The following is a 25,900-nucleotide window of genomic DNA, read 5'->3' on the forward strand; positions in this document are numbered from 1 at the left end:
TAATTTTAATAAGAAAAAATATTCAATGCTAGGATTGACCTAAGCACAATTGATACAAAGATGACTGTGATCTGATCCAGCCTTTCCCAGCTTAGAATGTTAATCTGAGAAATGGACAAATAAATGGATCATTTAAATATAAAATGGAAAATGGAAAAAAAAAGAGAAACACAATAAGGTGCTTTGAGAGTACAGACTAAGGACATTTAGGACAGAGGTGGGGTTCAGGTAAGGCTTTTTAAAAAAAAATTTAAAGGAGATGCCCAAGCAGAGCATGAGTGAATTATTTTGCCAGGCATCAAAGTTGGAAAGGGAGTTTCACGTAATGATCCAAAGCACAGAGATGCAAATGTGACATGAGAGAAAATTATTAGTAATTGAGTATTACAAAGGGAAGGAAATGATAAATATGGCAGGAAGGCATTCTGAGGCTAGATTGCTAATAAACTTGCTAATAAACTAAGCATAGGAGCTTTAATTTAATTTAATTTTTTAAAAAGATTTTAAATATTAATTTTTATTTAGAGAGAGGGGAGAGGGAGAGGGAGAGGAAGAGAGAGAGGAAGAGAGAGAGGAAGAGAGAAGAACAGGGAAAAGAAGATTAGGAAGCATCACCTCATAGTAGTTGTTTCCCATGTGTGCCTTGACTGGGCAAGCCCAGGGATTCAAACCAGTGACCTTAGCATTCCAGGTCTACGCTTTATCCACTGTGCCACCACAGGGCAGGCTTCAATTTTTTTTTTCTTGTAGGTGATGCAAATCCATTGAAAGATTTTAAGCAGGAAAAAAACACTATCTGATCTGACCCACAGACAGTGGGATACATAGATCTCAAGAATAAGAAAAATTGCCATGCGATAATACTATAAAAATAAACCAAATTGGAATTTTTTTCCATTCATGTTTTTTTTTTTAATTTTATTTATTTATTTATTTATTTTTTACAGAGACAGAGAGTGAGTCAGAGAGATGGATAGACAGGGATAGACAGACAGGAACAGAGAGAGATGAGAAGCATCAATCATTAGTTTTTCATTGCGCGTTGCAACACCTTAGTTGTTCATTGATTGCTCTCTCACATGTGCCTTGACCGCGGGCCTTCAGCAGACCCAGTAACCCCTTGCTGGAGCCAGCGTCCCTGGGTTCAAGTTGGTGGGTTTTTTCCTCAAACCAGATGAGCCCGCACTCACGCTGGCGACCTCAGGGTTCCGAACCCAGGTCCTCTGCATTGCAGTCCGATGCTCTATCCACTGCGCCACCGCCTGGTCAGGCATCCATTCATGTTTTAAAGGTTCATTGCCTACTGCAATAAGAGGGGAACCAAACTATTCCCAGTGAGGTCAGTGCCTCCTGCCTCACCCACTCTGAGGTAATTCACAAATGTGACCCATCCAGTGACCATATTTGTTCAATGAAGAAAGCAGGGAAATGAGGGTCTCAGTCAGAACATACAGTTGCTTTATTCTTTAAATGTCTCCCAGGAAAGAAGAACCCAAGTGGCAGGGAATGTGGCTAGGGACTTTCACTGAGCCAAGCAGCAGCCACGGAGGAATGGGGGGGGGGGGGAGGAGCACCGGAACCCAAGGCAAAGGGATGGTTAGTGATTGTTCGCCCATTTCCTGGCCTCTAGTTCCTCAAATGGGACTATGAGAAGAAATATTAAATGACTGTGTATCGAGGAACAGAACTTTAAAGATCTGGCCGGGATAGGGGATCAGAAGGAGCCGGCAGGATTAAAGCCCGGGATTTAAGTGCCCAGGGCCAGGGACCACTCTGAGAGAGAGTGCAGGAGAAGATGCATCAGTAAGAGAAGTGAGGAGTGTTGGTCTCAACTGTGACTGGAGAGGAGGGGACAGGGCAGTGAGTACAACTGAGAGGGTTCTTCCAGGTGGCAAGGGTGGGGACAGGGATGGGCAGATGTGCTCATTCTGTCCACTCCTTCTTAATGGACAGGTTCCACTCCCAGGTGAGGTGGTCATGCTTATCATCATCAGTGAAGAAGGACTTGTTGTGGTAGGTGCCTCGGGCCAGCATGCCTTTGGGAGCCTCCTCAGTTGGAGTCAGGAACTCATACTCTTCTGGTCGAGGCCCGTAGCTGCCAACCATAAACGTGGCTTTATCCACTGGGGAGGAAGACAAGCGCATTAGGGGAAGAGTCTGCTGGAGGACAAATAAGCGCTGGAGCCGGAGAGCCTGGTGCAGCTCACAGCGCTCGGAGTCAATGCAGAGGCTTTCGAGGCTGGGTAAACATCGGATTTACCTGGGGCAGCTTTTTATTCATTTCCTTAAAAATTTTTTTTTTATATTTGAGCACCTTTTAATACTACAGTTTCCTTTGTCCCATTCCCAAAGACGTTTGTTAAGTAACCTGCTGTGGGTCTTAAGAGTTAGTGTTTTTACCAAAAAGCCCGTCAATAGATGACTGGATAAAGAAGATGTGGCACATATACACTATGGAATACTACTCAGCCATAAGAAATGATGACATCGGATCATTTACAGCAAAATGGTGGGATCTTGATAACATTATACGAAGTGAAATAAATAAATCAGAAAAAAACAGGAACTGCATTATTCCATACGTAAGTGGGACATAAAAGTGAAACTAAGAGACATTGATAAGAGTGTGGTGGTTACAGGAGGAGGGGGGAAAGGGAGAGGGAAAGGGGAAGGGGGAGGGGCACAAAGAAAACTAGATAGAAGATGACAGAGGACAATCTGACTTTGGGTGATGGGTATGCAACATAATTGAACGACAAGATAACCTGGACTTGTTATCTTTGAATATATGTATCCTGATTTATTGATGTCACCCCATTAAAAAAATAAAATTATTAAAAAAAAAAGAGTTAGTGTTTTTAAAAAGTATCACAGCTAATTCTGAGTATCAGAAAAATTGTGAAATCAGTGTCCTAAATGAGTGGAAATGAAGAATGTTTTTATGGAGGCATAGTAGATTATAGCACATAAAAATCTCAGGCGGTCAGAAGGTATAGAATTCCAGTTATAAGGTAAGTAAGTTCTGGAAGTATAATGTACAGTGTGATGACTGTAGTTAACAATACAATATTGTATATTTGAAAGTTGCTAAGAAAGTAGATCTTAAAAGATCTCATTACAAGATAAAAATTGTAAATACGTGTGGTGATGGATGTTAACAAAACTTATTATGGTAATCATTTTATATGTAGTATATACATATATCAAATCACTGTGTCTACACCTAAAACTAATACAATGTTATATGTGAATTATATCTCAGCCAAAAAAAAAAAAATCAAACTAGTTGAGACTTGAGTTCTTTCCTTAGCTCTACAACTCACTAAGTCATATAACATTTTTGGGCCTCCACTTCTTTTCTATGTAATGAACTTCAAGGATCTTTTATCTACAGACTATCATTCTACAAACATATTAATTGGAGCAGGTAAGGTAACAGCTGGTTATTAGAATAAACAGAATTCATAGATGGAATAATTAAATGGAAGGGAAAAATCAATAACTTGGTTTAAAAAAGTTAGTGGTGAAAATAACAACAAAGTTACTAATAGTGAGTAACTGGGATATATATCAAGTAGGGGATTAGAAAGTATATTGCTCACAAAAATTAGGGGATATTTCAAAATGAATATAAAGTGATAAAATATCTCCTAATTTTTGTGAGCATATATATATAGGTAGGTAGGTAGTCAGGCAACGTGTATGTAACTGTTAAGTGTTGTGAATAAGTCTGAAGTAACAGCTACGACATGTCATAGCCCTCTCTGCTGAGTAAGGCAACATAGTCGCTATGCCCAAAGGAAAATAGGAAACTGAACTTTTTTTTTCACGAAACTAGGTATTGGAAAGACCAGTTAAGATCTTTTAGGTCAACAATCTTCTGTGGGATCTGAGTAAATGAGTGGGTCTCTATGTTATGCAAATGTATCAAACAATTTCTCCCCTCTCCCTTGTTTATCGATTTGGTAGGACTGGTGCATTCCTGTTCTCCACCACTGAGAAGGGAGCTTCTAAGGTTAAAAAGAACTAGCAGAGTGCTCCCATCGGCTTTTCCCTTTTCAATTCTCTCTGCCCATACTAACGGAAGGTAACTGAAGACTGGTCCCCTAGGCATGTACAAGCTTTAGGTACAGCTTGTCAAGAATGATTACAAATTAAGTAATGTTATTATTATTTTTTTCAGTTAGACAGCTTTCCGCAAATCCAAAAATTTTTTTTTCTCCTTTGTTTACGAAATGAAGCACTTACCCCCCACCCCATTCTCACTCTGACTCCCAATAAACACACACGCCAGTGGATAGGGCTCTCAGTCTTTCCTGTCTTGGATTACTCTGACATGTTTTATACTTCTGCATTGTTTTTTGTTTTGTTTTGTTGGTTGGTTGGTTTACTTTCAAGAGTACCTTTTACGTACTTTAATTTATCCAGTCTTATCTTGGTTACTCTTCCCCTTTGTAAGTAATAAGTCTGAACTCCAGAAGCTGAATGCCGGGGCTTAGTGGCTGACCCCATCTAAACTGAGTTTCCCAAGTGTTGGTCTGGCCATTAACATCTCGGTCAGAGGTGAGCCCTTCCTAAGGTGAGTGTCCACAGCTTTTTATCAGGTTCTTAAATGAGTCTATGCCGAAAACTTGCCAACAACCATAAGTTTAAATATCAGTGAGCAGTGGATGTGAGGACCATGTATATTGTTGGTCCCTTACCTTTCACGCCAGTCCGGTAGGTGTGCTGAACATATTTCAGGCCTGACACAATATCTCTGTTCACCTGTATGGGAAAGAGCCAAGCAATTCAGATTAAAGAGGTTCTTTCATTTTTCCTCATTATTCATTTTTATCTACCTCGCTGAGTCTTCTCTGAGGATAAGAAGACTGAAGGTTTAGTTCAGAATGAGTTTTACTACTGTCATTTAGTGTGGTGGTGCAGCAGAGATTGGAGGGAGGCATTCATAAGACTCAATGTCGCCAATCTGATTTAAATCATTGAATACTGTGATTTTGGTTTTGAGGAGGAGGGGTATTTAATGAAAACATTATCTTAATATTTTTCATTATATTTCTTCTTCCTGAATGGTCCAAAGACTGATCTGGAGCACCCCCTCCCCCATATATCTGGTCAGAATTGTCCTTGTTTCAGGAAAGATTATAAAGTTACCAATGGAAAATGTTATGTAAATATTTGAACATTGCAACCTGAGAAATAATCCACCTAGCATATGAAAAACAAATAACAAGGAGAAAAGCCGTAATGGAAAATCGGGTCTAGAGGACGGTTGTGCCTGTAATGCAGGTATAATTGGAGGTCCAGAGCTAAGGAGATGGGTCACAAGAAAACATCCGCCCTATATATAAACAATGGGCAAAGCCACTGTGTCTGGCAAGTATTTGGGATGTCTGTCATTTTCAGACGTTGTCTGAGGTTGTGATACTTTCCCAATCCTTTCAAAGAAAACTCACTAAAGCAGAGTGAAAATATAGACAGGCCAAGCACTTAGTTTTTCCATTAGTCATTTTACCTAGGACTGAACTGGGTTGTCCGTTAATTTTATACAGTGGTCATGCTTATACAAACAAATAAAGTGGACATTGCACCATTAGCTAGAAGGTTTGGTTAATTGTTTACCGATATAAAGAATGTAAGCATCTTCAAATAATTTCTCTCCCCAACACTAATTATGGCTCCCTTTTTGTTTTGGACAGAATAATTTAATAAATCTGTCAATGAGGTAGCAGTGAACACAGCCAGCTTAGGTTCTAGACTATCACTCAGTAAAATTTGTAGTATAGACCTATCAAAAGCAGACAAAATGAAAACACATTGAATTAACTGTGATAAAGCAAAACCCAGACTTTTTAAGGACTCCAACTCCTGCATGTGGCTCATAGGAATAGGGAAAATAGATGGATCTTTCTAGAGGTCTCAAAGTTGGTCTCTTGAGCTTAGTAGGAGATGTGGTCTGAGGGGAATAAGACCAAAAAAACAGGGACGATGGTGGCATAGGGATAAGAACTTCAAAACAAAGTTTCTTGTGTTTCTACTGCTCCGTAGAATGTCTATGCTTGACCTGGATAAAAATGTGACCATTCCTCGTAGTCTCTTCCTCTGCCTGAGCACCTGTCCCCACATCTCCTTCCCCAGGAGCAGGGAGCCTTGGTGATGGGGATGAAAGTGAGCCGTGAAGTCAGAGGTACTACATTTCCTTGGGAGACAGAAGAAAGAAAAGTAAAAACCAAAAGAACCATCCCAGGCCAAATTTTTGGAGAGTTGTGAAGTTTTGGGGGAGAAAGAGAACACCGACAGCAAGTAAAAGAGGTGAAGAAAAAGGGTGTCAGGCTCTGCTGCTGTTGTCATACATCCAGAATTTCTTGGACATTCTGCAACAGACGTCAGTATGGAGCTAAACTGTTTCTCAATTTTGAACTGATGTCTCTCCTAACTGCAGCTCCATTCTGGGACAGGCCACAGGGGGGTTCAGCTTCATGTGTGTTACACACAGAGAATGATCTTTCTCCTGTCAGAAACAAGGACAAACCTCAGGAGTGGGACCCTTGCGAAGCCCTGTCTGTGCCCCCTTCCTCCATCACCTTAACGTGCACCCCTGACTACTGGGGCTGCACACCACTGCGTTCCTCCTCAGCCTCCCCGCCATGGCAGGAGCCCATGCTTCAGACCTTTCTTGTTCATCTCATTCACATCTAAATTTGCCTGTCGTGTTTCATCTGATTTGATAAAAACATTTAATTTGACAAAATCTGGCTTACTAAATTACTGACACATTAAGGGAGTAACATTTAATGATTAAAAACTGGACTGTTGTGTCACCTATTCTAGGCAAATTTGGATACAAGGCCCTACCAAACTCTCAGGTGCTTAAGTAATAAATAAGGCTACAAGAAATAGGAAGTGAACCATAGCTCAGTGCCTATTATAGAGTAGGCATCAGCAAATATTTTCAGAATGAAATTAGTTGAAGGCATATTTGTTTGTGGTGGAGAGGGATTGTTAGCGGACCCTGAATCATCCCCTGAACCCAGAGGACAGAAGGGTCTGGTGTGTAAACAGAGAGGGGCGGGGATTTCCTTGGTGGAGCCCAGGCCCTGGAGGGTAGGACTGAGTGAGAATGAGGGCAACCAAGGCAAATATAAACAATTAAGAGCAAACAATAAATTTCTGACTTATTGGTTTTCTATTTTAAGTTTATTTTTCTCTTTGTTTTGGCTGCTTACCAGGATATGTGGCTATCCTTTCTACATTATTTTATCTCTTATTTCATTTTGAGCTTACCTACTGACATGCTCCAACTAAATTGTAATTTCCAGTTATTTACCAAGGAATACACTCCCTGGCTTTATATATAATTCTTGAGGAATTAGAGCTGAGGTTCTATCTGTTCACTTTTCCTTTTCTGTTAATTGATTCATTCATCTCAATAAATATTCAATGAATATCTACCATTTGCAAAGTTCTGTGTGAGTTATTGGAAAGAAGGGATATCTAATCTCTTTCTATGTCAAGGTGTGTAGGCTGTATAGGAAAGAAATTATATAAATGGGATAATACAGAGCAGTGGGTGCCTCTCACTGGACAGGAGTATTAGGAGTTCATGGACAGAGGAATCCCATGGCTTACGTGAGCGACGGAGGAGATGCTGGCTGGGGATTGGCAGTAAGCCAAGCTACGTCTCAACAGAGTTGGGGAGAGAAGAGTCCATCTCCAGGGGAAAAAACCAAAATGTATGCCAAAATGATAATGCAAGAAAATTGATTTCTTTTCTCTCTTTGATTATAAGAAGGATTTAAACTTTATATATAGAGCAAGATACTTACTTTGAAGTGAATTTTGACTCTATATTCAACACCTTCTTTTAGCACAAAAGTTTCCTTTTTGAGGGCTTCGAGATCCCCTGGAAAGGTAGATTTAAAAGAAGTTTATTCCCCTCAGAAGGAGATTCAAAAGTTGATGAATGAAGTAGAAGATCTGGCTCCTCAGTGCAGCACGGTCTGCGTGGCCCTCGCCTCTAAGAATATTTGAGATTAGAGGCTGCACAAACGCACACTTGAAACACCTGAAATCTGACAGCTAGATATGAAAGCAATGTAATTTAGCTTGACAACCACCCTAAAAATATACAAAACACCACCAGCATTGAGTTATGTGCAAAAATATATCTTTTCTAATTGTCAATAATAAAAACAAGTTTTAATCAACCATCCTAAAAAAAAAAGTCTAAACTATCTTTCTTTTTTTAAAGGACTTTATTCATTCATTTTAGAAAAGAGAGAGAAGGGGGGGAGGAGCAGGAAGCATCAACTCCCATATGTGCCTTGACGAGGCAAGCCTGGGGTTTTGAACGGTGACCTCCGTGTTTCAGGTCAACACTTTATCCACTGCGTCACCACAGGTCAGGCCTAAACTATCTTTCTATTTTCTCCATTGAAAATGACATTACAGATATGTGGTCAAATGACAAGATGATAGAAGAATTAAAGAGTATACTCTTATGCCCCAAATAAAGAAATACAGGAAAAATATTACATAAGAGTACCATTTTCTGGCTTTTAAAAATGTACTGATTTGATTCCTTTTTATCATTCTAAATAAATTTTTACTTTTATACTTAATTTTGAAATTGCACTTGCAATTTCATATTATTTTTTTCTTAAGGAAAGTCACTTAAGTTATAAAAGTTTTGTGCTCTGTAAAACTGGGATCTGCCCTTAATTTTTATACATTGGTTAGAGAGAGATAATCATTCTGTGTTCTTCTCCCAATGTGATCCTGTATAGTTTGACATTCAGAGTGATATTGTGTGTGTGTGTGTGTGTGTGTGTTTGGACAGCTCCGTGCACACGTATTACACACAGGGCTGGTACCATCATTCTGCATATGCCTGGAATTCACTTCAGTAACTTCTTTGTGACAGAACACCAAATTTGGGTTTCCTGGTGCTGGGAAAAGGGACAGAGAAAACTTTTTTTCCTGCAACAACATCAGGCCCTTCTAAAAAGAATGTTTCCTTAGCACTAATTCAGACCTATTCTTACAAAATGACAGCTGTACCTGGTAACATTACACAATTTTGCACAGGAAGAGGCCTGAGTCCTGGGGAGAGAGAGAGAGAGAGTGTGTGTGTGTGTCTCTTAGAGAGATGCTAGACTATAGGGGTGGTTGAATATGTGTGTTCGCTCTAATGATTTCAGTTGAAAAGGAAGTATCTTCTTGGCCTCTGATTTCCTCCCTCTGACAAAAGCCCATATAAGGTAAAGAGGAGCTATGCTCTGTGCCAGGGGAACTACCTTGCTGTCCAGAGTCATGCTCTGCTCTGTCTCATGGGTTCACTTTTTAAATCTGACAATCATTTCTTTTTCACCAAAGACCTACCTTTAACCCCCCAGCCTCCTAGTTCTGTGGCCCTCTCCTTATTTCTCTCCAATGTCCACTTCCCCATAATACCTTCTCTGCTCAAGACTTAAGTCTCAGGAAAGAAATGGACACTTGTCACAATAAAGTGAAAAAAAAATTTTTTTTGAAGAGTTGTGGAGTTGCTTATTTAAAATAATCAGACTTTTAAAATAAAATAACACGTGTCTAACAATGGAATTTCTAACATTGTTCAGGAGATCTTAAATTGCTTCTTGCCTTCAGGTAAATTCTATAGCTGACATAAGATCAATACTTTTTCTGATATTTAGACTGTGTAAATATTACAGTTCCAGAAGCATACAGCAGGTTTCTTAATACTATATTTCCATCTTTCTGCATGAATAGTAATTCTGCTATTATGTGCAGATAAATACTGAAGTAAATCTGATACATGTGAATATATTCAGTACCTATGCCTGCATTCTCTTCAATTAGAGACAGAGGCTGGGCTGTCACTAAGCCCGGTCAATCCTGTGTACCCCAAGAGCAGTGACTTGTGAGCTGGTCCCAGCATACCCATCTCAGGGATTCATCTACCTAGGTTTCCCTTCGCTGGGCTGGGGGACAAAGAGCAAGCGTCTCCAGTGATATCATTAGCTCCCTTTGAACAGAACAGATGTGTCCACTTACCAGTGAGGTCCATGGTGATTGGTCCTGGGGCACTCTCACAAACCAGAGTAAGGCGGGTGACAACGACATTGGGGGCTGTTGGGTCTGCAGGATTCAAATCAAAACACAAGCATAAGGAAGAGACGTATATGTACTGTGTGTGTGTGTGTGTGTGTGCGTGTGTGTGTGTTTGCATTTTAAGTAGGAGAGAATACAAAAAGAAAGGTGGTATCTCTATCTGGACTAGAAATGGAAATGGTAGATTCACCATGCTTCATCACACTGGCCTTATAAATTATAGCAATATTATTATCTGTTTTGGGCACTTGCAGGTCCATCTTAATTATAAACAGCAAAGATTTCCTGAGTGACTATGGGTAAGGTACTCTCTCCTAGCTGGTCATTGCCCATCCATATCTTTGGGCCATGTCTTAGTCAGCCACAGTGTATGTGGAAGTGATGAATGGTTAGGCAAGGAGTGTGAAGGAGAAAGAGAAGATGGAGAGAAAACGTGAGAGATGGGGAGAATACAATCCTAAATGGTAATCTGAAATCCTTTCTAAATCCTCACTCTGTGTTATTTTCCCTTGTTTCAATGCTGACTTGCACCTTCTCTCCAAAGGAGACAATCACACAGTCCAGGATTTCATTCAACGTATAAATATTGTGATTCACTGACTTAGCCCTGGAAGCCTTGGTACTCTCTGCTCTGCCTCGGCATTGAGTCACTAAGAGGCAAGCCTTACCTGAGACCCTCCACCTGACACCCCCCCCCCCACACACACACACACCTGCTACCACAGGACCATCCCCCAGGAGCGTCTTCTTGTACTTAATTAGACTTTCATCATCTTTGTCCATCTCCTGCAGCTCTTGTAAGGACTTCTGAGGTGGAGGCTTATAATTGAGCTTCCCATCCAGCTCATCCTCCTCCTCCTCCAGGTGTGGTTCTGGAGCCTTTTCAGTCATTTTGATCTGTTTCAGGGAAAGAATGACAGGCCGTTAGCTAAAAGTCAGCAGACGTGCACAACGTCTGTGGGGGTGCTTGGCATCATTATCTTCGCTTTAATGGACTTCTGTAGTTGTCAGTGATCTCTTCCTAATTTCACCTCATTATATTTCATGGAAATAGCATATAGTGCATTCCAGTCTTTTCCATGCCTGAATTTCTTTTTGTACTGGGATGAGTACCTCTCATTGACTGAATAAAACTGACAGAGAAAAAAAAGTTCACTTGTGAATGATATGCTACAAGTAAAGCAACATAGCACAAGCAGGCCTGAATAATGAGCAAATAAGCCCAGTTTAAATAGTTACAGAAGGTATCACAGTCTTTCCAATCCAGCCAGCCTTGTTAGTGTCAAACTCTCAGCATGTATAATCCCTGATATGGTGGCTTCAAGAGAAAGGCAGCGTGCTTGCCAAAGAAAGTTGGCTTCTTCCCATTAACTGACTCTTCTCCTGAACTCTTCAAAGGTGACTCATGAGAAGTTGTAGGCCCCCATGATACCTGCCTGAAGTGTCTAAGTGGTTTCCACTCAACACAGCTAATAACTCTTTGAAGGCAGGTATGAGGTTCTATGTTTCTTTTACATCTCCCATAGCACTTGAATACTTCAGGCATTTTATGACATTCATTGGTTGATTTACTAGGTTCTATATCTAAAGATCTTCTGTTCTGAAAAAACACAAAATAACAAAGGGTTCTAAATTTTTCTAGACAAAAATTGTAACTATGACTTTAATACCCTTTCACTGCTCTCCCTTTTCTGATGCACTCCCCTTTTATACCTCCCACCGTCCTGGCTTTCCAGTGACCTTATGCTAGAGTCTGTCTTCTTTCATGATCATCTACATTTATTTGTTTGGTCTTTAAAAAAAAAAAAAATTTAAGGGAGATCTAATCAAATTATTCACACTTCAACTATTTCAGCAGTTCCTCCTTCTTCAAAGACTTATATGTCAACATAGATCTCCATGTTTCATAGGACATACTCAAGCTCACTCCATGCTCCCTGGAGCTTTAGCACAAGGGAATACCTTTTTTTTTCTTTTTCTTTTCTTTTCTTTTTTTTTCTTCTCTTTTCTTTTTTTTTTTTTTTTTTGGTTGTATTTTTTCTTTTATTTACTTATTTTTTGTATTTTTCTGAAGATGGAAATGGGGAGGCAGTCAGACAGACTCCCGCATGCGCCAGACCGGGATCCACCTGGCATGCCTACCAGGGGGGAATGCTCTGCCCATCTGGGGTGTTGCTCTGTTGCAACCAGAGCCATTCTAGTGCCTGAGGCAGACCCATGGGGCCATCCTTAGAACCCGGGATGGCTTTGCTCCAGTGGAGCCTTGGCTGCAGGAGGGGAAGAGAGAGACAGAGAGGAAGGAGAGGGGGAGGGGTGGAGAGGTAGATGGGCACTTCTTCTGTGTGCTCTGACTGGGAATCGAACCCGGGAATCCTGCACACCAGGCCAATGCTCTACCACTGAGCCAACCAGCCAGGGCCTAGGAATGCCCTTGTTGATCAAGCTACCCAAAAGAAAATTATATGGAGCAACCATGACAGAGCGAGCAAGTCAATCTTATACTATTCATCACCAGAACGCTGCAGCCCAGTGTAAACAGTTTCAACTTTCTTGGAAGCAGCACGGCAGATTGGGAAATCCTGTCCAAGGGGTCCTATACTGCCCCCTCATTTGGAGTTAACCCTTAAGGACCCCTACCAGGACAACTTTGGCAGATGGAGGTTACTCATATACCTTCACTTGGCAAACAGTCGTATGTCCACATTACAGTGGATACATATTCCGGATCTATAGTAACCTCTATCAGAACAGGAGAGGCTGCTAAGCATGCTATAGCTCATTGTCTGTATGCATTGTTCTATTATTGGATTTCCTAAACTGGCTAAACTGAAAATGCTCCTGCATATGGAGCAAAAGCATTTACTGTATTTTGTCATGCTTACAATCTTTAAAGTTAAGGTATTATTAAAGTGTACTCAGCAAACATTTTAAGGTCAATTAAAAAAAATTTTAAAGGGGGTAGTCATATCCTGGAACTCCTACGGGTCTACCATATCATGCTTCTTACTTAAAAAAAAAAATTTACATTTCTTTTGAATGCTGATGAACAGGAGACACCAAATCTTTTTTGCATGCAAACTACTACCTTCTTTATTAGATCCAGCTAATAACACTGTTTTGTCTTTTTCCAAATAGCTCCAGATATATGGAAAAGATTTATATAGGCAGATGGGGATCCTCAAACCCCTCAGCGAGATCTTCTGAGCATGGCTTTTAAGATACCTAGAGGCAGAAAAAGCCCAATAGAGATCAGGGGAACTACCAGCTTTTAGGATACACCCTTAAAGGCTCCAACGCCCCAAAGGGGTCTCATAGGATGCCATCTGGGTCCTGCTTCAATAGTGGAAAGGAAGGTCATTGAGCTAAAGCCTGCCAGGCTTACATGCCTCTGCTAGGAGGAAACAGGGACACTGGAAGGTAGGCTTCCCCCTCGCTCCTCTAAGGGAGGGTTCAGTCTCTTCCAGCCCTGCTCCAGCCACCTATGACCTAACCTTTCCCAGAATGCTGGGGTTTGCCACTGAAGGCTGAAGGTGCCCAGGGCTGTCAGCCCCATCTACGACACTGTGGACGAGCCTAGGGTATTTCTTCCAAGAAGCAGGTAAACTGATCTCATTTGCACAAGGGCCACTTAACTATGTTTTGCCTGAATAGTCAGGTTTTTTATTCTTCCCTCAAAGATCTCTGTTGTGGGTGTTGATAGTCCTATTTTCTGCTGCTTTGCTTAATATGTAGTGTTTCCTTTATCCCTCCTATCTCAATGCCCCACTCATATTTCAGGCTGGGACCTACTCCTAATTTAGAGCTCTCTTTCCCCCTTTTGCCAACTTCTATTATGAATCTACCTTTGCCACCCAGCTTAGTGTATCCCAAGGTTCTCTTTACCATGCCACAGTCGCAGAGCTCCAGGGAAAAGCAACCCGGTCTCATCTCTCCAGGCAGAGGAGAACAGAAGCTCCATATCCACGCATGCTGCAAATGGCTTTTCCAGTCTACCTGAACCATTACCAGCTAGAAGCAGCAGTCATTAGGACTTGGACATGAGCTGCAAAGTATAGAATGGTGACAATTCCAGTGCCATGCAGACTTTTCCTAGATGTGGACTTTCCCTGGACTCCTGCTCCCTGTGACAGCTCCTATCAGACAGAACTGTGATTGGGTTGCATTTTTCAGGGATTTGGCATGGTGATGGTGCCAACTTGTAGTTGGTGAACATGTTAAGGACACTACTCTTTTATGGATTCTTGCTGTATTGGCCAAAAGTTTGCTTAAAGGCTTTTAATCACTGTAAAAAAAAAATAGAAGACTGGATAGAGAAGATGGGACACATGTACACCATGGTATACTATTCAGCTAGAAGAAATGATGACATCGGATCACTTACAGCAGAATGGTGGAATCTTGATAACATTATGCGGAGTGAAATAAGTGAATCAGAAAAAAACAAGAACTGCAGGATTCCATACATTGGTGGGACATAAAAGCGAGACTAAGAGACATGGACAGGAGTGTGGTGGTTGCGGGGGGTGGGGGGAGGGAAGGAGGGAGAGGGAGAGGGGGAGGGGGAGGGGTACAAAGAAGACCGGATAGAGGGTGACAGAGGACGATCTCTCTTTGGGTGATGGGTATGCAACAGAACTAAATGACAAGATAACCTTGAAATGTTTTCTTTGAATGTATGTGCCCTGATTTATTGATGTCACCCCATTAAAATAAAAATTTATTTATTAAAAAAAATTATTCACACTTGAGTGTTAATGACTGAATAATAGGTTTGAAATTTAGTCCTCTTAAAGCATGCATAGTCAGAGCTTTTCAGAACTGAAATGAACCTTAGAGGTGACATATTCTAACCTCTTGTTTAATCGTTGAGAAAACTGAAACTGAGAGGATAAGAGAATGTGGCCCAAGTCCACATAGCTGGATGAGATGCAGTGTCCTATGAAAGAGGAAAAAAAATCTCTACTGGAAAAATTTCAGGTCCCATGGTAGGCCTTCTGGTTGAAGCTATTTGGGGAAACAAGGGAGATGTTTGGCCAGGGAGATAATTTTCTGATTCCTATCAGTTCTACCCTGAGAGTAACTCCTTCACTACCTGTGGGTAAAGTCTTCATTGCTCCAAAGTGGCACACCTGTAAGACAATACTTCTCAGACTCCTCCTGAGGGACTGTGCGAATTCTGTTAAGCCCCCTGAGAGTGAAGTTATCTCTGGAAAAATCAGTTGTGGTTTTGAGTTTCAATGTCACTATCATTAGCAACAGGAAGAAAAATAATTTGGAAGTAAAGCCAAATAGATCTAATTTTAACAGAAAAAAAAGAAAGGAAAAAGAAAATAGTATTTCTTGGCTCATTGATTCTCTTTCAGCAAACACAAGACTTGATCAACTCCGAAAACAGCATTTCCATGCCCAGGTCCACTTCCATTGCAGAAAGGAAACATGTAGGGTTGTTTCTATGGCAACTCTTGTCTCAGCTGAAGAACCAGCACCACTCAAATCTGAGCTTCTGGAGAATAGTACAATAAACATAGTGAGTAACTCAGCTCATATTCCAAACAACACTCAGGGAAAGTGAATGGACTGGTTGGAAAAACAGTGAAGGATGCAGTGGGTGGAGGTGGTAGGTTGTGGGTAGTTTAAGGACGATCATTAAGGGAAAGATGAAGAGCAATCCAGAAGTGACCAATCTGATGAGACAGTTTCTCCTGTGCTGACACCCAGGAGCCTTGCTAGATGCCCAGGGTGGAGGTCACATAACAAACCTGTGAATGGAGCATCAGGAAGCCTATCTACACACAAGGGCATCTCAGCCCCTATGGACAGGCTTTTCTGGAATATATTTCTTGATTCTAACAAGTCACTTGCTTGAAGTCTTGACTATTAGACTTCACAGTCAGTCACCAACTAGCTCAAAATGATTTCAATCACCTGCGGGGAATTGTAATTCCGTACCCCCAAATCTCAATTTTGAAATGAGAATGAGAAAGAGAGAGAGAGAGAGAGAGAAAGAGAGATTGAGAGAGATGGTGAAGGATCTGGTCTAGGACAGGATCTGCTAACCTCTAACAGTGTGATGATCATTGGCAAATCAATTCACCTATCACCTAGATCTTGATCTCATTAGTAAACATGAGATTTATATCAGTTCTAAATGTTCTTCGTTCATTGCAAACAGGTATAATAATTGCTCTGTAAAAATAAGACACCAATTTATTTAGAGACATCAAAGAGCAGAAGAGGATTTGGGATTACTGTATGTATTTGTTGCCGTCAAAAGGAGGCCATTGAGGACCCCACTAAAATAACTTGGTCTAATTATATAGCACAAGAAAAAGAGATTTGAAGTCAGATAATCCCAAAGCAGCTCTTGCTGGTAAACTGATTAGAAAAAGGTGAAAATGTCATGCTGTGGCGAATAATAGATTAAAGTAGCAATTCTCAGGGCAAGTCCTTTTAAAGTGAAATTAAGATCACAAAAATTTGGTGAGCATACACTGTTTGTAAGACTCTGCTTTAGCACATAGTGATGATTAAGTTACTCTCAAAAGTGGAGAGGGGGGAAAAGGATTAGCAATCTAGTCATACTAAAAAGGCTCAGCTGGTTTGATTGATTTGGGGAGATGACAGATCTCTTTAAGCATATAATAAAAGTCATGGTCCTTATAAGAGAAAAAAAGGAATAAAGCCATGAAACTGTGCCTGGACCCCTGAAGTACTTCACAGACTTCACAGGAGTACGGGAATAGGACTTTGAAACTGTAACTCTTGGAAACATGAACCAAGGAGTTGAGAAAGTTTCCTTCTCTGAGGCCTGGCCAGACCAATGACACAACTTAGCCTCAAGCTAAGGATCAAGTCTATGAACCCAAAACGTTGGATATAAAGAAGCAGGAGGAGATATCAGGTAACACCTGCATCTGAGGGAACATGACCACAAAGCCTGCAAGGGAGCAAAGGTGCCCAGGGAACAGGTCTTTCAGAGAGAGTTCTGTGGTCAATCCACTTGATTTTGGATTATTCTCTTCACTGAATTAAGTCCGTGGGCTTTGCTGCCTGCCAGCTAGCTGTGATCCCACCGAGCAAATGTTCCAACCACTAGGGGTCTTGCTCTCCTCCCCGGAAGGTGAGTGGGAGAGCAGCTCGTCTCCAGGTGCTTTCCCTCTCCAAGGCCTCTATCTGCACGTTTCTCCTGACTTGAAGTCAGTGTCAGCTGAGCTGGCATTCAGTTCCCTTATTCCTGTTACTGTGTATAGATGAGACGAGACTATATCTCTGTTTTAGTGTTTCAAATTTATGCGAATTCCCCAAAGGTGCTGCCCTTTAAATTTCACTATCTCTCCCAAGGCCCCGGCCATAAATGGTTATACAGTTTGGCAATGATTTCCCAAACTATATATTTGTGTATACATTTAACCACAAATGTCAGTTTTCTTTCGAGTGCTTGCTAAAGTGAAAATTGGAATTTTATGGAAATTCTGTAGACTGTTTTCTAATATCATCTAAAGAAAAACTGGTTTTAAATGATTGACGGTAATTGTAATAATTATCATGCAGCACCAAATGCTTTCATGAGGATCATCTTACTTAGTCCTCACTATAGATCAGGAAACTCTTCTACAGATTCAGGTAACTAATTTGCCCAAAAAGATGTATTGTGTAAAGGGCAGAGTGCAGGTTGTCTGACTTTAGCTACGACACTCTGTTTCTTCAGTTGTCTTCACTAAGAAGTAATAATGAAATTATAAAGCAGGTTAGTCATTTTGGGAATCCATCCAGGGTGCAAAGGCAGAGGTAAATGCTCCTTCGCAAAACTCCAGGATAGCTTTAGCAAAGCAGAGAAGTGTCACATAAAAAGGATTTTGTTGCAACTCTGCCCCTGGTGTCACCTTGTGCAGATCTCTGAACCTCTCTGAGCCTCAGGTTCATTCTCTGCAAAATGAAATTGTGGCATTAAAAGATATCTGAGGCCCCTTGTTAATCCAGTGATTCTAATACTCCCTGATGTAAAGAAGTGTATGAGATGAGAAAGGAAAAGAGGAGTGGAGGTGGGGCTGGGGAGCATCTGACTCATCAGCACAGAACGTTCTTTTGGGCTCTTCTCACCTTCCCGCTCGCCCACTGTTTCACAAAGAACAGGGTGGGTTGTTTTGTTTGTTTCATTGCATGTTGTTTTTGACTTTGGTTCTTTACACAGGAAAGATGAAATGGAGAATTAGCAATTATATATATAAAACGAGGCTACTGTGGACTTTGTCAGGTCCCAAGGCACATACAGCTTCTCTCATGTGCTTACTGCTCCAGTTATCTCTATTTTCTACATTCTGATGCCTAGAAACTGATGAATTTTCACTGTGGAAACTTCATACCCTCAGGCCGGCTAATAACTGAAATAATAATGCAGATTAGATGTGCTGTGGTGGAGACTTAATCTTCTCCAGCTCAGTTAAAAAGCCAAGTTAAATTAAGATGGTTGTTCACGGCATGAGTATGACACAGCACAAATAGATATTTTCGCTTGCTAAGTCAGTGGAATTTCCAATGTCCTGAAAGTTAAATACACTTAATTTATACAAAGATAAAAGCATATTACCTGGTTTGTTAATAATTAATGCAGTTCCAAATAAGTGGAGGGCAAGAAAGGGTGAAACTCTTGAGTTTAGATGAAACGAAACGGATCACCTGGTAAATTCAGAGAAAGGTGAGTTTAATGACTAGCGGAGCAAGGACTTGTCTGATGGGTCAGAGATTCAAATTGTGGCTTGCACTTGACTTATTACAGGACTTAAGCAAGTTATTAACTTCACTGAGCCCAAAATTTACTACCAATAAAGTGGAAATAATCTTTCTTTTTTTTATTTGGTGACAGAGACAGAGAGAGACAGAGAGAGGGACAGATGGGGACAGACAGACAGGAAGGGAGAAAGATGAGAAGCATCAGTTCTTCCTTGTAGCACCTTAGTTGTTCATTGATTGATTTCTCATATATGCCTTGATCTGGCGGCTACAGAAGAGTAAGTGAACCCTTGCTCAAGCCAGCGGCCTTGGGCTCAAGTCAGTGACCTTGGGCTTCAAGCCAGTGACCTTTGGGCTCAAGCCAGAGATTATGGGGTCATGTCTATAATCCTACGCTCAAGTCAGTAACCCAGCGCTCAAGTAAGATGAGCCAGCACTCAAGCCGGTGACCTCAGGTTTTTGAACCTGGGTCTTCTGTGTCCCAGTCCAATGCTCTATTCACTGCCCCACTGCCTGGTCAGGCATTATGCAGTTGAAGAGTTAGAGGAAACATATGAAAACTTCTGGGACTATACTGACCAATAGTAGATGTTCATTACCTATCTATTCCCCTCCTTTCCTCCCTGTCCAGCACTGCTATCCCTTTTGCTGCAAGGCTTCAGTGAAGCTAGGTAATTGACTGTCCAGGCACCAGATGCCTTGCCTTCGATCTGCAGCATTGACGATGTCCACTCCTTCCTCCCTCAAAATAGATTTTGTTTCTTTGAGGAGTACGGAAAAGACAAGAAGTTCTGAGAATTGCAGAGATTGTTTACTCACTGAATCAACCTTGAAATGAGACTGTCACTTATAGAGATTCTATTTCTTTAAAAAACTTCCACTTGAACAATTTAATTTTAGATTCTATTTCAGGGGCCGGGAAACTTTTTGGCTGATAGAGCCATAAATGCCACACATTTTAAAATGTAATTCCATGAGAGCCATAGAACGACCCATGTATGTTATACATTATCTAATAAAAATTTGGTGTTGTCCCAGAGGACAGCTGTGATTGGCTCCAGCCACCCGCAACTATGAACATGAGCAGTAGGAAATGAATGGATTGTAATACATGAGAATGTTTTATATTTTTAACGTTATTATTATTTTTTTATTAAAGATTTGTCTGTGAGCCAGATGCAGCCATCAAAAGAGCCACATCTGGCTTGCGAGCCATAGGTTCCCAACCCCTGTTCTATTTATTGCTCCTTATCCTAATTGAAGACAGAGGTCCCTCCGTGAATGATGAGAAAGGCACAACTAAGGGAGAGAATTCCCTCGGCCTCTGGAGCAGAACACTGTGGAGCCTTGACTTGAGTCCCAAAATTGGCAGATCATACATCTAGAAGAGCAGGCCATGAATATTAGCTAAAAGAGATGGGGGGGGGGGAGAGAGAAATGTGGAAGTACCAGAAGGAGGGGATTTCCATCTGAGAAGTGCCTATGGAAGTCTCAGCATTCTCCAGCACCTTGTTGTTGTCTCCACTTCCCGCTGACCGGACTCAGTCTTACTTGCCCCATGGCTGGGGCTTCGTCTAGAGCAGAGTTGCTGGGCCATCTCTGGAGGACAGCTGGCATTTCAGAACTAGTCAAGGATTTGTATCTGCTTTGCTGCCTGTTTGGTGATTTGGCTTATTCAGGGTGTCCAAGTTTATCCCCTGGGACACCAGACCTGTCTGGTGCCTCAGTATTTCCTAGTGACATGGAGGGACTGGTGCTTCCTGGGGTCCTCAGGGCTGCTCTAGGAAGAACGTTAGAAACTGCAAAGCTGGATGAAAAGCACCAACCCAGTGCCTAAGAGGACACAGTGCCTGGTTAGATACAGTAAACATTATAGTAAACCCTGAAATTACCATATAATTTGTTTTACAGTAAAACAAATGACTAGAAACAGAGTTCTTTGACCTTTCCTTTGGTGGGAGAAACAATACATTATTTCTGGCCTCTGCATTCATAGTAGTAGATACTCTTCTGACCCAGATTCATATGCAAAAGCAGGGAGAACTCAACTCTCCTTAAAGCTGCTCTGTCTACCCTGTGAGGTCACTGTGCTGGATATTCCCACAAATATTTAGCTTAAGTAATTCTTAAATAAAATGGCACTAAGGAAGCCATTATTAGACAAAAGCCTATACTGCAGAAACTCCATATATTTACACTTTTAAGTGAAGCATGAAAAATTAGACAGAAGTAAAGACATTCTTTTTTTTTTATTAAATGACCACTTGTGCTTAGCATATCAGTCCCTTTAAGAAAACTCAAGCGAACTCTTACCAGCTTGGCTGTGTAAACCAGAGTGTAACAGCACAGAGCAGTTTGGTGCTTATTGATGAATATATGGTGAAGTTTTATGAGCCACGTGACACCCATCTCTGGCTTTGCCAAGGTGGACGCTGATCTAGAATCTTGGTAGGCAATACTACCAACCCAGGAACAAGGATGCTCAGACTGTGGCATTAAAGAAAACTTCTCCCATATGACATTTCCTAAAATGTCCTTCTAAGACACTGTCACTGTTTTGTTCCCCCACCAGTATATGACTTCAGTTGAATCACTGTCCTCTCAGGATGCAAATGTAAAATTGTCTAACCCCAGGCCTGACACATCAAAGGTACTCCACAAACATCTCTCTCTTTCTCTCGATGTGCCTACTACCTTCTCACAGCTTCTCTCTCCCTGCTAGCTGATGTTTGTCATTTATTGTGCTCCCATACATTGGCCCCGGCGCTCACTTTTTCTGTCACGTTGACTTGGCTGGTCTGAGCTTCCACTGACAACAGAACCTTGAGGGTGCTCAGAGCTTATATACCTAGGGACAAACTCACACTCTCCCAGACAGGGAAGAACCAACTTTCAGTGCCTGGGAGATGCTAGTCAGTTTTGGTTTGGCTGTGACCCCATTGTTCCACATGGATTGGGTCTGTGTAGCATGGATGGAGACTGAACTATCCTCTTAGAATGTTACACATCTCACAAAAGGGTGAGATGATCTTGTTCTTATGCTTGTGTCCTATCTGGATTGGGAGGGATGTTTTCTTGTAAATTTAATAAAACAAAGCAGTGGCAAGCATGCATGACACCTTCCTGTGACTGAACTTTCTGGGGCCAATACGGACCCCATGTCTTCCCTTGCTTGGTCATTTCTGCAGGTAGAAGCCAGCATGCTAACCCCGGTTTCAGTGGCTCTCAGTCTCTGCGTGAAGGGGTGGCTATACTATAGGAACTCCATGTGAGAGCAGTCTGCCTTCCCCCAGCTTGAACAGAAGATCAGCTCAGGGTGTATGGAACCCATCTCACAAGTCACCCTACGTCTAGAGCAGGGGTCCCCAAACTTTTTACACAGGGGGCCAGTTCACTGTCCCTCAGACTGTTGGAGGGCCGGACTATAAAAAAAACAACTATGAACAAATCCCTATGCACACTGCACATATCTTATTTTAAAGTAAAAAAACAAAACGGGAACAAATACAGTATTTAAAATAAAGAACAAGTAAATTTAAATCAACAAACTGACCAGTATTTCAATGGGAACTATGCTCCTCTCACTGACCACCAATGAAAGAGGTGCCCCTTCCGGAAGTGCAGCAGGGGCCGGATAAATGGCCTCAGGGGGCCACATGAGGCCCGCAGGCCGTAGTTTGGGGACCCCTGGTCTAGAGCTTAATTATAGGCTATGTTTCTAAAAATTACTGACTAGGGCATCCTTGAGCAAGGAAGAAAGTATTTCAGGTCATGCCTAAAGCACTTCTGATGGCAGCCAAACTCAGACTTTGACATGTTGAAGGTCCATGGACCAAGTGTCCTAGCTGGATACACTTGGATTTTTCCAGAATCTATTTCTTAATAAATTATTCAGTGTCTTCTGTGTTTGCTTCTCCTTCTCTCGGATGTAAAGACCTATTCTTTGGTAACAACAGCAATTATCTTCCTGCTCATCTCACTGTAGGATTTTAACATGAGTGTTTTGTTAGTGGTACAAATTCTATCCCTATATGGTGAGTCGATAACAACACATTCTATCTATTGTACTATCCCCTGGACAGTTAAATCCCATTGTACTCTAAGGGAGGCTTTCATTATATCGCCAGATAATTCTTTAGTGGAAGACAGCTTAATGTTTGACAGCTTTGAACCATTTTTTTTTTCTTTTCAACCAGTCTCTTTAAGTCTACTTGAAAACAGGAAACCACACATCTCCACCCCGCCCCACCCCACCATCCTGCAGCTCGTTCCATATCAGTTTGGATCTATCATCTTTTAGCTTCTGAACCTGGCCAAATGCCTGCTCCTACCTAATAGGAAGCCCCTCTGGGCACACCCAGTGGCTGCACTCAGAGCCCTTGTCCAGGACATCAGGATTTTATCTCCTGGGGTGCATGCCCTCCCTCCTCCCTCACCGACCTATCTCCCCTGAGTCACTGCGACCATTCTCTGCTCTGACTTCCCCTTCTATGCAGAACTGTTCCAGCAGCCTCCTTAGTATTCTCTTATCACAAAGTTTGTTTTAAAGAAAAATGGCCCTTCTAAAAAGATAATAAATTGTAAAGGGCTGGAACCTAACAGTTGAGAGATTTTCTATATTTCTCTGAGCCCACCTGGAGCCTCCCCCACCCACGGTATTTCAACTTACATGCAGTGGTTCACTTCTCTCTCCGGGGTGCCTCTGCCTCTCAACTCCGACTTCTGAGTACTGGCAGTTAGAACAGGAAGGAAGGAAGTGAGAAAAAAAATTTTTTTTTAGCCTACTAGAAGAGGAAACCCTGGCTGTCTCAAATTCTGTTCTGCACCACATATCTCTTGATCAGCTAACTCGGAGCAGCATTCTTGTCAATTAATGGCACATGTGGGAGCATGACTGCCCATGTGAGCATGGATATGCATGAAAGTGGTCATGCAAGAGTGTGGAGCCTGCAGTCATAAGGGCTATGAATAATTGTGTGATATATCTTAAAATCAAGTCATTTCAGTGCAGGAGCTTACTGAGGCACCTAGTCTAAAACCAGTAGCCATAAATTCCCCCGGGCGTTACTCTGTATCACTAACTTCTGTTCCTACAGGGTTTCTGCCAACTTCTTTCCCAGCCAGATATGATGAAAGTTTGCTGGCAGTGAATGTAGGGCGCTAAGAAATTATGTATGTTAACCGCATATATTTGGCCCTAAATTTAAAAAATTTGTCCTCAAACAGATTTTTAGAGTCGTGCAGGTCATAATTGCAAGATGTAGGTTTGATATCGCGGTACAAACAACTCAATGGCATTTATTGTGGTTTTCACTATTTTTGCTTTTATATAAAAAAGTCAAAGTACTGCTTTTGTTTAAATCTAGGAGTGCAGATTACAAAAGAAAAGCAAACTCGATTAATTCACACTTTTCTAACTCAGAATTTGTGAGAATTTAACAAGTGCTAAAATCGACTTTGCACCATATTTGAGGAAATGGTTGGTGAAGTAACTTAAATGGGAACCAGCTGCAGCGGCCACATTTAAATCATTGGAGGGAACAGACAGTTTTAATCCCCCAAGTCACATTTGCTCTACACATTCCCATAGCTGCTGCCATCAACAAATTCTTATTCATGCTAACATCTTAATATTCAGTATTTACATTGTTTCAGTATATGTAGAGCTGACTAATCAAGCACAGGTATTTGGAGAGACTGACATTTATTTTGTTGTCATTTAAATGTACTGCATTTTGTTCACTTTATTTTGTAAATTGATGCCCCTAGATATATCCTATCTTTAGCCAATGAAACTGAAACAATCGAGGAGATGGTGGTCATTTAGTGGAAGGAGAGCGATTAATCTATAAACATATAAAAAGGAAAACAGTATATAAGTAAAATTAGCAAAAACCTTGGAAACCAAATAAGAGATTTAGTTATAAATTTCAAAATGATTCAGGTGGAAGTTAGATCTTGAAACAAAGCATCAGACCACTAAATAAACAGATATTAATTTACATAGAGGAGAGTACAACTTGTGGCTCAGTACTCTCCAAAGGGGACACGACTCTTGTTCAGTAACATTAGTTGGGCTCCTCTTTTCCCTCCAGCTACTGCTGTTCCGGGCCCCAAAGATGCAGCAGTAGACAAATCCTCTGCTCTGGTGGAACTTGTTTTCTAAGGGACACAGACAATTAAAAATAACATAGGTAGAATAAGTTATGTGGAACAAGAGAGACTTAAAAATTGGAATGGTAGAGTCATTATCTATATGTTACTTCTCATGCTATTTCTCATGCTACTAGGGAAAAGACCTCACTAGTCAAACAGGATATTTTTTTTCCTGCTAACACCAGTCTGTTTCCACAATATTTTTTTTTAAATTATTTTTTAATTTTTTTAAAAAAATTTATTGGGGTGACACTGGTTAATAAGATTTATGGGTTTCAGGTGTACAATTTTTTTTGAAAATTTTATTTATTTATTTACTTTTTTAGATTTTTATTTATTCATTTTTATTAGAGAGAGAAGGGAGAGAGAGAGAGAGAGGGAGAGATAGGAAGAGAACAGGGGGAGGAGCAGGAAGCATCAACTCCCATATTTGCCTTGACCAGGCAAGCCCAGGGTTTTGAACCAGCGACCTCAGCATTCCAGGTCGACGCTTTATCCACTGCACCACCACAGGTAAGGCCGGTGTACAATTTTATGATACATCATTTATATATTGTATTGTGTGTTCACCACCCAAATCAAGTCTCCTCCCATCACATTTATCCCTCATAACCTCTTCTACCACCCTACCCCCCTTTCCCTCTGGTAATCATCACACTCCTCACAATTTTTCTTAATGTAGTGCTTTTGGCACAAACATCGGAAGTTATAGAAGACCCAAAAAACTGCTTGTAAAATCAGAATGTGTGCAAGCAGTATGTGTGTGTTTACTGGGGGAGAAGAGACCATTCATAACTTTTACTAAATTCTCAAAGAAGACCGTGACCTCAATTGCTCCCTGAGAGCCTCTTCCTGCTATATCAATGGAGTCTTATTCAGTAAGTTGGAGACAAGGGCTGTGTTG

The 25,900-nt window shown here is 41.2% G+C and overlaps 1 protein-coding gene across 2 annotated transcripts; it reads right to left on the minus strand.

The window, feature by feature from the left end:
- Positions 1 to 1,435: 1,435 nt before the first annotated feature.
- Positions 1,436 to 23,635, minus strand: ARHGDIB (Rho GDP dissociation inhibitor beta). Of its 2 annotated transcripts, XM_066253217.1 has the most exons (7): positions 23,510 to 23,567; positions 18,698 to 18,786; positions 10,824 to 11,007; positions 10,054 to 10,137; positions 7,827 to 7,903; positions 4,704 to 4,767; positions 1,436 to 2,123 (listed from the first exon to the last, which is right to left on the minus strand). In XM_066253217.1, the coding sequence occupies exons 3-7, from the start codon at positions 10,999 to 11,001 to the stop codon at positions 1,924 to 1,926; spliced, it is 603 nt and encodes a 200-aa protein (XP_066109314.1). In that variant the 5' UTR covers positions 11,002 to 11,007; positions 18,698 to 18,786; positions 23,510 to 23,567; the 3' UTR covers positions 1,436 to 1,923. The 2 variants fall into 2 exon arrangements, with proteins under 2 accessions (XP_066109314.1, XP_066109313.1); XM_066253216.1 differs by lacking the exon at positions 18,698 to 18,786 and having other exon boundaries at positions 23,510 to 23,635.
- Positions 23,636 to 25,900: the final 2,265 nt, after the last annotated feature.

This window comes from Saccopteryx bilineata, chromosome 1 (genome assembly GCF_036850765.1).
Source record: "Saccopteryx bilineata isolate mSacBil1 chromosome 1, mSacBil1_pri_phased_curated, whole genome shotgun sequence".
Classification (NCBI taxonomy): domain Eukaryota; kingdom Metazoa; phylum Chordata; class Mammalia; order Chiroptera; family Emballonuridae; genus Saccopteryx; species Saccopteryx bilineata.